The 12,181-nt window shown below is 43.5% G+C and overlaps 1 protein-coding gene across 7 annotated transcripts in view; it reads left to right on the top strand.

Annotated features, from left to right (window-relative positions):
* SLC5A11 (solute carrier family 5 member 11) overlaps window positions 1-12,181 on the top strand; it is a 72,543-nt gene that overhangs the window by 51,228 nt on the left and 9,134 nt on the right. For 5 of the 7 annotated variants that reach the window (XM_055299197.2, XM_055299202.2, XM_055299200.2 and 2 more), the window contains 3 exons: window positions 322-402; window positions 7,070-7,275; window positions 8,800-8,935. In XM_055299197.2, coding sequence (XP_055155172.1) covers window positions 322-402; window positions 7,070-7,275; window positions 8,800-8,935 — 423 coding nt within the window. The remainder of the gene's footprint in view (window positions 1-321; window positions 403-7,069; window positions 7,276-8,799; window positions 8,936-12,181) is intronic. The other 2 variants (XM_055299201.2, XM_055299199.2) reach the window with 1 other exon arrangement.

Raw genomic sequence — 12,181 nt, 5'->3', positions numbered from 1 at the left:
CAACAGGAGAGTAAGTGCAGAAGCTGCAGGGATCCTAGAGTCCCATACCACTTCCCCCACATTCTATTGGTCAAAGCAAGTCACGTGGCCACTCCTATGTGAGAAGCAGAGAAATCAACTTCACCTCAACATGAAAGGAGCAGCAAAGTCACATTGCAAAATGGGCGTGCACACAGGGAGGAGTGATCGTGGCCCTCTTTGCAATCAATCAGCACTAAGAAATCTCCCATCGGGTCCTGGCCTTCCAGGTTCCCTTGGTGACCCAAAGTAACCCCTTCTCATTAGACTCCCTGACCCTCACCTCCATGCTCATCCCACCAGGTGGCCTGGCTGCTGTGATCTACACGGATGCGCTGCAGACACTGATCATGCTTATAGGAGCGCTCACCTTGATGGGCTACAGTAAGTGGGGTCCCCGGGTCACTTGGGTGGACGACAGCACCTCTCTCCAGCAGGGATATCTGCTCTCAACACTGTGAACGGCAAACCCATCTGTCAAAGAGCATACTACTGGGGAATTTTTGTCACAGGTGCTTTGCTTGAGGCACGGTTATTTTAGCTAGAAGAGAAATGTGCTTATTGTGGAAACTTACTGTTTTTGTTTCTGTTTTTTGTTTTGAGACAGGGTCTTGCTCTGTCAGTCAGGCTGGAGTGCAGTGGTGTGATCATAGCTCACTGCAGCCTTGAGCCCCTGGGCTCAAGTGACTCTCCCACCTCAGCTTCATGAGTAGCTGGGACTACAGATATAGGCCCCTATGTCCAGCTAATTTTTTTTTTATTTTGTTTTTTTGCAGAGCTAGAGTCTCACTATGTTGCCCGGGCTGATCTCAAACTCCTGGCCTCAAGTGATCCTCCTGCCTCAGCCTCCCAAAGCCGCCCCACCTGGCACTTTTTTTTTTAAGTAAAAATTAATCTCTTTCTATACTAATATGGAAAAATAACTGAATGAATAAATAAAAGAATGTGAAGAGACAGCTTTTCCTTACAGAGGTTTTTGTTGTTGTTTGTTTCGAGACAGGGTATCACTCTGCCACCCAGGCTGAAGTGCAGTGACACAGTCTTGGCTCACTGCAACCTCTGCCTCCTGGGCTCAAGCAATCCTCCCGCCTCAGCCTCCCAAGTAGCTGGGCCCCCAGGTGTGTACCACCATGCCCGGCTAATTTTTTTCATTTTTTAAAATAGATGCGGTTTTGCCATGTTGCCCAGGCTGGTTTCAAACTCCTGGGCTCAAGCAATCACCTGCCTTGGCCTCCCAAAGTGCTGAAATTACAAGCGTGAGCCACTGCATCCAGCCTACAGAAGCTTTAAACTCTAGCACTAGCCCACACCTAGACTTTAGCAATTCGTTTCAAAATATTCGCCCAATTCTTTGTACCAGTGTATGGTGATCCTGTCTTTCTTTGTTTTGCTGCCAATGGTCATGTCTCTTTGGAGGCTCCTGTGTTTTCTGAGATCTCAGGCCAGTTGGTTGCTCTATGGCCTCAGCTCTCTGATAGGTTCAAGGGAAGCTATAATTTTGTAGATTAGCCAACTTCTTATTATTGTTAAGGGGGGAACACTACTCTTCACAGGTTTCTCTCTTTTAGAGGTAAGCCATTCATTAAGCCTTAAAGACTACAACAAAGGCTGAGCGTGGCAGCTCACAGCTGTAATCCCAGCACTTTGGGAGGCCAAAGCAAGAGGATCGCTTGAGCTCAGGAGTTTGAGACCAGCCTGAGCAACATAGTGAGACTGTCTCTACAAAAAATAAACATAAACTTATCCGGGTTTGGTGGCACGTGCCTGTAGTCCCAGCTCCTTGACAGGCTGAGGTGGGAGGATGGCTTGAGCCTGGTAGGTTGAGGCTGCAGTGAGCCGAGATTGTGCCACCGTACTCCAGCCTGGGCAACAGAGCGAGACCCTGTTTCCAAAAAAAAAGGGCTATGAAAACTAATATAGGAAACACAGGAAAGTGAAAGGGATCATAATCCTGAAGATGGCAGAATATAGTGCTGAAAATTTTTATATATATATATATATATAGTGCTGAAATTTATATATATATTTTAGGACTCAGAAGAAAATATCAAGAGAGTGCCATGCTTGGAATCCTGAACTCTATGAAACATATATGAAAGATAGAAGTAGAGGACAAACTGAGATGAAAGGAGAGTAGAAGCAGATACAAAGGAAAAAGATTAGAGAAGATTACAATAAATTTTCTAAAATTTTCTAAATAAATTAGCAGAATTAAATTCCCCACTGGAGCATGTAAATAGCAGAAAGAATGCTAAAGAAAATCAAGCCCAGGATGAAACAAATAGTTCTTCTTTTTTTTTTTTTTTTGAGTCTCGCTCTGTCACCAGGCTGGAGTGCAGTGGCATGATCTTGGCTCACTGCAACCTCCACCTCCTGGGTTCAAGCGGTTCTCCTGCCTCAGCCTCCCGAGTAGCTGCGACTACAGACACGCGCCACCACGCCCAGCTAGTTTGTGTATTTTCAGTAGAGATGGGGTTTCACCATATTCGCTAGGATGGTCTCGATCTCTTGACCTCGTCATTTGTGCACCTTGGCCTTCCAAAGTGCTGGGATTACAGGCGTGAGCCACCATGCCCGGCTGAAAACAAATAGGAGTTCTAATAAAATGCAGAGAAAAGGGATAAATAATAAAATTATAAAAGAAAAGATGACAAATATAGAAGACAGAGAGCAGAAATATACCATTTGAGAAATGTTTATTCTTTTTCTTTTTTCTGTTTTTTTTTTTGAGAAATGTTTATTCTTAGAAAAAAGTTCAGAAAACAATGGAACAAAGTAAATAATTAAAGTAATCACAAAAGATAACTTTTCTTAAAAGGAGGATGATATATCTAGCTAGGTGTAAACGGTTTGCTGCGTCTTAGGCAAAATCGATGAACAAGATCTCCAGGTAGAAGCATTATGAAAAAAATGTGAAGTATAAGAATAATTTTTAAATACTAAAGAATACAGACAGAGAGGTGGGAAGATCATTTGAGGCCAGTAGTTTGAGACCAGCCTGGACAACAAAGCAAGACCCCACTCTATGAAAAATGGAAAATTAGCTGGGTGTGGTGGTACACACCTGTGGCCTCAGGTGGGGACTGGGATCAGGGAGGTTGAGGAAGTTGAGGCAGGAGGATCACTTGAGCCCAGGTGCTCGAGGCTGCAGTGAGCTATGATTGCACCACTGCACTCCAGCCTGGGTGACAGAGTGAGACTCTGTATATAAAAAAAAAGAATCCAGACAGAAAAAAATGTAGTGAGCTAAAAATAATAAACAAACTGGTCTCATTCCCCTCCTTCATAACAATAAAATGCCAAAAGACAGTGGAGCAAGGGCTACAGATGTGTTTTATGGGAAAAGTTGTATCCTAAGTAAGGATCGGATACCCAGCCAAGTTCTCTGTTTGCCAGGGCTGCAGAAATATTCTGAACTATGCAAGGACTTAGTAAAGGGAGGACCTACGTGCCTGTCTTGAAGATACAAGAGAGAAACAAAACAAAATCGAGAGTTGGTATTATGACTCAAGAGAAAATGGTAGTAAATAATGATCCAGTTAAAATTGTTACAGATCTGAAAAATTGTCTGGTCAAGGCAAATATTACATAAAGGATATAACAATTTAATAAAAATTGGATCTAAAACCCCCTATTTTACCAACAAAAACTTTCAAATGTTGGGAGAGATAGTATGCTAGATTTCTCATCAAATAGGAAGAAAAACATCATGAAGAAGAAATACTGAACTCCAAGCGGACACTCATATAAATCTCACCCTTTATGTAGGAAATATGTGTGCATGTAAGTTTTTTTTTCTTAAAAGAGAATAACAAGAAATCATAACCAAAGGGAAAGAATAAAAGAGAATGCAAATAGTAAAAATATCAGTTATTACAATACAAGTAAATGGAATAAAATTCCCTATTGAAAGACAAGGCTTCTTATAAGCAGTTACAATCTGTGTGGCTCTTTGTTCTGTTTTTCTTTTCCTTAGCTATATATTATTTATTTTCTCAACAAAACTCAAGATTTATAGTTTGGGTTAAGAAAATGTAACTTGATATAATTTGCAAGTGGCACATATAAAACAAAGTATAACATAAGGCAAAAAGCAATAAACAGGAGGATAAGTAATTTTATATTGAAAATAGAAAATTCGTAATAAAGATATAACCTTTGCTTATTAAATAACATTGCAACAAGATACACAAAGCAGAAGTTGTTATAAGTTGACAGAAACCAAAACAGTACTAAAATAGTTTAACAGAACAAGAAGATAATAAGGATTTAGAAGATATAAATTCTACAAATGAATAAGCGTTCTCCTATCATGAATGCATCTTTTTCCAGCATTCATGGAATCACCCACAAAAATTAATCATTGAAAAAAATTTTTACAAAAATATGTATAAAAACGTTGTTCAGATTATATTATCTTACTCATATAAACCCCCAAAATTAAACTCATTAGGAAAAGTGTAAATTTTTAAAAAATCTAGTTACTTAGAAATTTGATAGCCATCTTCTAAATAGTGCCTGGGTCACAGAGGAAATAAAAGCTGCAATTACAGACTATGCAGAAAAAAATGAGAACATTACATTTCATACTTAATACAGTCAAAGCTGTACCTCTACAAAAACATTTATATTCATAAATATGAAAGCCCAATTTAGTGATTTAGAAAAAAGAAAACTACATTATGGGTTACTCCAGTTACTCCAATATCTATTTCTTTTTTTTTTTTTTTTTTTTTGAGATGGACTCTCGCTCTGTCACCAAGCTAGAGTGCGGTGGCACGATCTCGGCTCACTGCAACCTCCACCTCTTGGGTTCAAGCGATTCTCCTGCCTCAGCCTCCCGAGTAGCTGGGACTACAGGCTTGCACCACCACATCCAGCTTATTTTTGTATTTTTAGTAGAGATGGGGTTTCACCATGTTGGCCAGGCTGGTCTGAAACTCTTGACCTCAGGCAATCTGCCCACTTCGGCCTCCCAAAGTGCTGGGATTACAGGCGTGAGCCACCGCACCTGGCCTTTTTTTTTTTTTTTTTTTTTTTTTTTGAGACGGAGCCTGGTTCTGTTGCCCAGGCTGGCATGCAGTGGTGTGATCTCGGCTCACTGCAACCTCCACCTCCTGGGTTCAAGCGATTATCCTGCCTCAGCCTCCCGAGTAACTGGGACTACAGGCATGCACCACCATGCCTGGTTAATTTTTCTATTTTTAGTAGAGACAAGGTTTCCCCATGTGGGCCAGGCTGGTCTTGAATTCCTGACCTAAGGTGATGCACCTGCGCTGGCCTCCCAAAGTGCTGGGATTACAGGTGTGAGCCACCTGGCCTGGCCCAATATCTATTTCTTTGAAAAGAACCATAAAATGCAGCTGCAAATCAAACCAAGAAAAAAAGAGAAAACAGCATAATTAGGAATGAGAAAAGAAACAAAATATAAGCCATATGCAGTGGCTCACACCTGTAATCCTAGCACTTTGGGAGGCTGAGGCAGGAGAATCGCTTGAGCCTAGGAGTTCGAGACCAGCCTGGGCAACATAGTGAGATCCATCTCTACAAAAAACTTTAAAAGTCGCTGGATGTGGTGATACATGCCTGTAGTCTTAACTACTCTGGAGGCTGAGGCAGGAGGATAGCTTGAGCCCAGGAGTTCAAGGTTACAGTGAGCTATGATTGTAGCACTACACTCCAACCTGGGTGACAGAGTGAGACCCTGTCTCTAAGAACAAAACAAAACAACAAAACCTGAAACCATTATTAGACCTACTGTGAGGTCTTACAATTTTTCTTCTCTTTTCTTTTTTTTTTTTGAGACGGAGTCTCGCTCTGTCACCCAGGCTGGAATGCATTGGCTCAATCTCGCCTCACTGCAACCTCCACGTCCCGGAGAGATTCTCCTGCCTCAGCCTCCTGAGTAGCTGGGATTACAGGCACCCACCACCACGCCTGGCTAATTTTTGTATTTTTAGTAGAGACGGGGTTTCCCCATGTGGGCCAGGTTGGTCTCGAACTCCTGACCTCAGGCGATTCGCCCGCCTCGGCCTCTCAAAGTGCTGGGATTACAGATGTGAGCCACTGCATCTGGCCAGTCTTACAATTTAATGGAACAAATAAATAAATTACTATGTCACGTTTTTAATATTTTGATGGTTCAATATATTTGATTTCTTTGCAATCCTATGTATTTTTGCATTATTTAGAAGTATTATTCTGAGAAGAAATTGTAGGAGTGAAGACTGGAAATCTCATTGGAAAATCAACTGACAAGAGGCAGATTAATAGGAGAAATGGCATACAAATTTATTAGCATGCGCAGGGGAGAATTACAGAGTGATTTCTCAATATCCTAATGTCATACAGATGTTTCCATACCATACTTCTTAAGGAAAAAGGAGATGGACAAGTGTAGATGATTTTAGGGAGGTAGTAAATTATTTTTAGGGGAATTCAATGGGCTTAAAGAACATACAATGGCCTGGGACAATGGCCAGGAGTATCACTTGAGGTCAGGAGTTCGAGACCAGCCTGGCCAACATGGTGAAACCCTGTCTCTACTAAAAGTACAAAAATTAGCCCGGCATGGTGGCGCACACCTGTAGTCCCAGCTACTCAGGAGGCTGAGGCAGAAGAATCGCTTGAACCTGGGAGGTGGAGGTGGCAGTGAGCTGAGATCGCGCCACTGCACTCCAGCCTGGGTGACAGAGCAAGACTTCATCTCAAAAAAAAGAAAAAAAGAAAAAGAAAGAAAGAAAAGAAACTTGGATAGATACATTCATTACTTTGTGGTGGAGGTTTCATCGGTGAATACTGATGTCAAACATCAACTTTTACACTTTAAATATTTGTAATTTATGGTTAGGTCAATTATAGTCCAATAAAACTCTAATATTAACTTTTTTAAGTTAAAAAAAAGTGGAGAGGAGGTTAAGAACCCTTAAGGGGATTAACATTTTTTGGTGGCTCTGGTCCTACTAGAATTTCACCAATCTCCAGCCATCTCCTCATCACTTGCCATGGACCAATCTGAGTTCCCAGAAAATAGGCTTCCTCTGAATTCTAGGTTTTGCCGCGGTTGGTGGGATGGAAGGCCTGAAGGAGAAGTACTTCTTGGCCCTGGCTAGCAACCGGAGCGAGAACAGCAGCTGCGGGCTGCCCAGGGAAGATGCCTTCCATATTTTCCGAGATCCGCTGACATCTGATCTCCCGTGGCCAGGGGTCCTATTTGGAATGTCCATCCCATCCCTCTGGTACTGGTGCACAGATCAGGTACAGGACAGTGGCCTGAGCAAGCTTTTTCCTTCTCTTTGCTTCTTTCTTTAGGGTGGCTGAAGTCAGTGCTTTCTTCTTCCTCCATCTCGTCTCTCATTTGCATTTTCCCTGCTTCCTTGACTACTTTCTCCTTTCCATTGCTCTACATGCTATTTTATTTCTTGCTCTCGTGAATGTGAATGACAAATCCAAAGCTGCTGATATTTGCAAAGGGGAAAACTCAACACACTCTGCTTTTTTTTTTTTTTTTTCTGAGACAGGGTCTCACTCTATCACCCAGGCTGGAAGGCAGAGGCATGATCATAGCTCACAGCAGCCTTCATCTCCTGGGCTCAAGAGATCCTCCCATTTCAGCCTCCTGAGTAGCTGGGACTACAGGCACATGCCACCATGCCCAGCTATTTATTATAATATTTTTATTTTTTAGTAGAGATACAGGTCTCACTATGTCGACCAGGCTGCTCTCAGACTCCTGAGTTCATGTGATCCTCCTGCCTCAGCCTCCCAAAGTGCTGGGATTATAGGTGTGATCCACTGCAGCTGTCCTAATACACTTTGCTTAATGTCTAGGAATATCCAGTAAGCAAAGGAGATGATACCTTTTAAATGGGGGTTAAAACTCCTATTGGACATCATTTGTTCAGCAAATACACACTGGGTGTCCTCTACGTACCAGGCACTCTTCTGGGCACTTAAAATCAGGAGCTAATAAAACAAAGCTCTCTGCCCTTGTAGAGCTTCCCTTCTTCTAATGGGAGTAGACAGAGACAATAAGTAAATTACATGAGATGTTAAAATGTGATAAATATCATTTTAAAAAGTAGAGTGTGGGAGTGCAATTTAAAATGGGGTGACAGGTGGCTCACACCTGTCATCTCAGCACTTTGGGAGGCTGAGGCAGGAGGCTCACTTGAGCCCAGGAGTTTGAGACCAACCTAGGCAACATAGTGAGACCCTGTCTCTAAAAAAATAAAAATAAATAAATAAATAAATAAATAAATAAATAAATAATTAGCCAGGCATGGTGGTGTGCACCTGGAGTCCTAGCTACTTGGGAAGCTGAGGTGGGAGGATCGCTGGAACCCAGGAGGTCAAAGCTGCAGTGAGTTGAGATCACACCACTGTGCTTCAGCCTGGGCAACAGGCTTGAGACAGTAAGACCCTGTCTCAAATAATGTAGGGTGCTGAGGGGAGGTGTCATTGAGAAGTGACCTTTGACCAAAGACCTTGTAGAAGAGCGAGAGCTCCCTGTGATTTTTGGAGGAAGAGTTTGTAGCAGAAGGAACACGCAGAGCAAAGGCAGATACATAACTGGTGTGAAAAAAGAAAGGAGAAAATCAAAAAGCAGAACCATGTGTACAAGAAGACCTTTTGTGTTAAAAAAAAAAAAGGAGAATAGAATCAATATTTGCATTTGCAAATACAGCACTTGCTTATATGTCCATAAACTCTGGATGGATGTGGGGACACAGCCAAACTATATCAGCATTCCCAGTTTCCAACCCCCTTGATCTTTTCCAGGTGATTGTCCAGCGGACTCTGGCTGCCAAGAACCTGTCCCATGCCAAAGGAGGTGCTCTGATGGCTGCGTACCTGAAGGTGCTGCCCCTCTTCATAATGGTGTTCCCTGGGATGGTCAGCCGCATCCTCTTCCCAGGTGAGAACACAGCTAGGGGAAGAGGTCATCAGTATGTGAGTCTCAGACCATGTGAATTATTCTAAACGTATTATTAGAAGCCTCAAGTGAATGTGACTACAGTCCTTTCTCTCTTTTTCTAAGACAGAGTCTCATTCTGTCATTCAGGTTGGAGTGCATTGGTGTGGTCATAGCTCATTGTAACCTTGAACTATTGGGCTCAAGCAATCCTCCCACCTCAGCCTCCTGATAGCAAGACTCTATCTCTGAAAAGAAAAGAAAAGAATATGGCTTCAAACAACCCACATTCATTGTGCACTTGCTAAGGGCCAGTCCCTATGAAAAGAGTTTCAGCGTGGAGTGTGGCTATAACTATGGATTCTGATCTGGAAGGCCCAGGCCTGAATCTTTGCTCTGTCGCTTATGAGGTGTTTGACCTTGCATAAGCCATTTAATGTCTCTTTGCTTCTGTTTCCTCACTTGTAAAATGGAGGTAACTGCTTAAAGCAGTTCCTGGCACACAGAAAGCTCTATCCAAGTGTTTACTATTATTATTTTATACATGTATTACCCCATTTCATCCTCAAAACAACCTTATATGGTAGGTACTATTATTCTTTTCATCTTACAGATGAGGAAATTGAAGCTTAGAGAAATTGATTCATTTGGCCAGGCGTGATGGCTCACACCTATAATCCCAGAACTTTGGGAGGCCAAGGCAGGCAAATCACTTGAGCTCAGCAGTTTGGGACCAGCGCGGGCAACGTGATGAAACCCCATATCTACTAAAAATACAAAAAGTAGTCAGGCATGGTGGTGTGCGCCTGTAATCCCAGCTACTTGGGAGGTTGAGGGAGGAGAATTGCTTGAACTCAGGAGGCAGATGTTGCAGTGAGCTGAGATCATGCCACTGCACTCCTCCTGAGTGGCTGGGGCTACAGGTATGCGCCACAATGCTTGGCTAATTTTTTTAAAAATAGAGATGCAGTCTTGCTATGTTGCCCAGGCTGGTCTTGAACTCCTAGCCTCAAGCTATCCTCCTGCCTTGGCCTCTCAAAGTGCTGAGACGGCAGCTGTGAGCCAACATGCCCAGTCCTTTTTTTTTTTTTTTTTTTTTGCATTTTTTTTGAGACGTAGTCTTGCACTGTCACCCACGCTGGAGTGCAGTGGTATGATCTTGGCTCACTGCAAGCTCCACCTCCTGGGTTTATGCCATTCTCCTGCCTCAGCCTCCTGAGTAGCTGAGACTACAGATGCCCACCACCATGCCCAGCTAATTTTTTGCACTTTTAGTAGAGATGGGGTTTCACCATGTTAGCCAGGATTGTCTCGATCTCCTGACCTCGTGATCTGCCCAACGTGGCCTCCCAAAGTGCTGGGATTACAGGCAGGAGCCACTGCGCCTGGCCTTTTTTGCATTTTTTTAAAGACAGGGTCTCACTTTGTCACCCAGGCTGGAGTACAGTGACATGATCATAGCTCACTACAGCCTCAGACTCCTGGGCTAAAGGGATCCTTTCGCCTCGGCCTCCCAAGTAGCTGAGACTACAGGCATGCACTACCACACCTGGCTATTTTTTTAAAGTTTTTGTAAAGACAGGGTCTCACTATGTTACCCAGGCTGATCTCAAACTCCTGGCCTCAAGCGATCCTCCTGCATTGACCTCCCTAAGTTCTGGGATTGCAGGCATGAGCCACCATGCCTGGCCATAGAGTCCTTTCCTAGTGATGAGACTGAGGCATCTCTATCTAGGCATCTAGTGACTCTATGCTGTTTCTCAACATTGGTTCAATGGGCAAGTCCTATAGGTATCCCAGGCCAAACTGAGTGGAGACTCAACTGGGATCTTGCCTCAACTATATTTTTTTGAAACCAACTAGGCTGAGGTCTTGTGGTTCCAGAGCAGTTCTCTGAAGTCTCATGTGAAAGTTTCTCTCTTACTTTAGTGTTTGAGCTCAGTGGTTGGGTTGGATAACTTTGGCCCAGTGAAATCCTTTTTGGTGTATTTTTTTTTTTTGACGGAGTCTCACTCTTTTGCCAGGCTGGAGTGCAGTGGCACAATCTCGACTCACTGCAACCTCTGCCTCTTGGGTTCAAGTGATTCTCATTCCTCAGCCTCCCAAGTAGCTGGGACTACAGGCATGCATCACCATGCCCGGCTAATTTTTGTATTTTTAGTAGAGATGGGGTTTCACCATGTTGGCCAGGATGGTCTCGATCTCTTGACCTTGTGATCCTCCCACCTCGGCCTCCCAAAGTGCTGGGATTACAGGCATGAGCCACCGCACCTGGCCCGGGGTACTTTTTCTTTTTTTTAGATGGGTCTCACTCTGTCACCCAGGCTGGAGTGCAGTGGCATGATTACAGCTCACTGCAGCCTGGAGCTCCCAGGCTCAAGCAATTCTCCCACATCAGTCTCCTGAGTAGCTGGGACTACAAGTGCCCCCCACCATGCCCAGCTAATTTTTGTAATTTTTGTAGCTATGGGGGTCTCACTATATTGCCCAGGCTAGTCTTGAACTCCTGGGCTCAAGCAATCACCCATCTCAGCTTCCCAAAGTGCTGGAATTACGGTGTGAGCCATTGTGCCCAGCTGGGTGTTCTTTTCTTAACAAATCTCATGGGATATCAAGGCCTCTAGAGTATTTGCCTTAGTTTTTTTCTTAATGTGGTAAGGGAATAGGTTTATATCATGGGGATAAATGATACTGAGGAGGGATAATGTCACCAGAAGACACTGTGGTGTCAGAAACTGGTGATCTATACAGAAGAAAGCTCCTCTCTTTTTCCCTGAAACCGTGAGCTTTCCAGTGTACCCACCAAGGCTGTTATTAACTAAAGGGGATGGAAAGCAGAAAGTTTCCTCCCCTATGCCTTATCCTACATAATGTTACACAGAAGCTAAGAAAGGGTAGGATGAAGTGGTTTGTAGTTGGCTCAGAAGCTTAGTCAAAATAATTTAGGACCCTTAAGAAGTAGGAGAAAAGAGATGGGGAAGGCAAATGAGGGCACTGTCCATGGTGCTAGACCTTGAACCCTTGTGTTCCTCCAGCCCTGGTGGGATGAGAAACCCACAAATAGTTCCTAGTCCTGCTTCCAGGAAAGGGCAAAAGCCTTGGGAAAATCCAGAGGGAGTTAAGAACTGGGATCTGGGTTTTGCGGTGACTTGGAAAACATACAGCTATTCAGCAAGTCTTGACATAGAAACACAGAAATGGCTTCAGGCCAGACGCAGTGGCTCATGCCTGTAATCCCAGCACTTTAGC

This window comes from Symphalangus syndactylus, chromosome 11 (assembly GCF_028878055.3).
Source record: "Symphalangus syndactylus isolate Jambi chromosome 11, NHGRI_mSymSyn1-v2.1_pri, whole genome shotgun sequence".
NCBI classification, from domain to species: Eukaryota; Metazoa; Chordata; class Mammalia; order Primates; family Hylobatidae; genus Symphalangus; species Symphalangus syndactylus.
The sequence above is the reverse complement of the archived record's forward strand: the minus strand, read 5'-3'. Positions and strand labels throughout refer to the sequence as shown.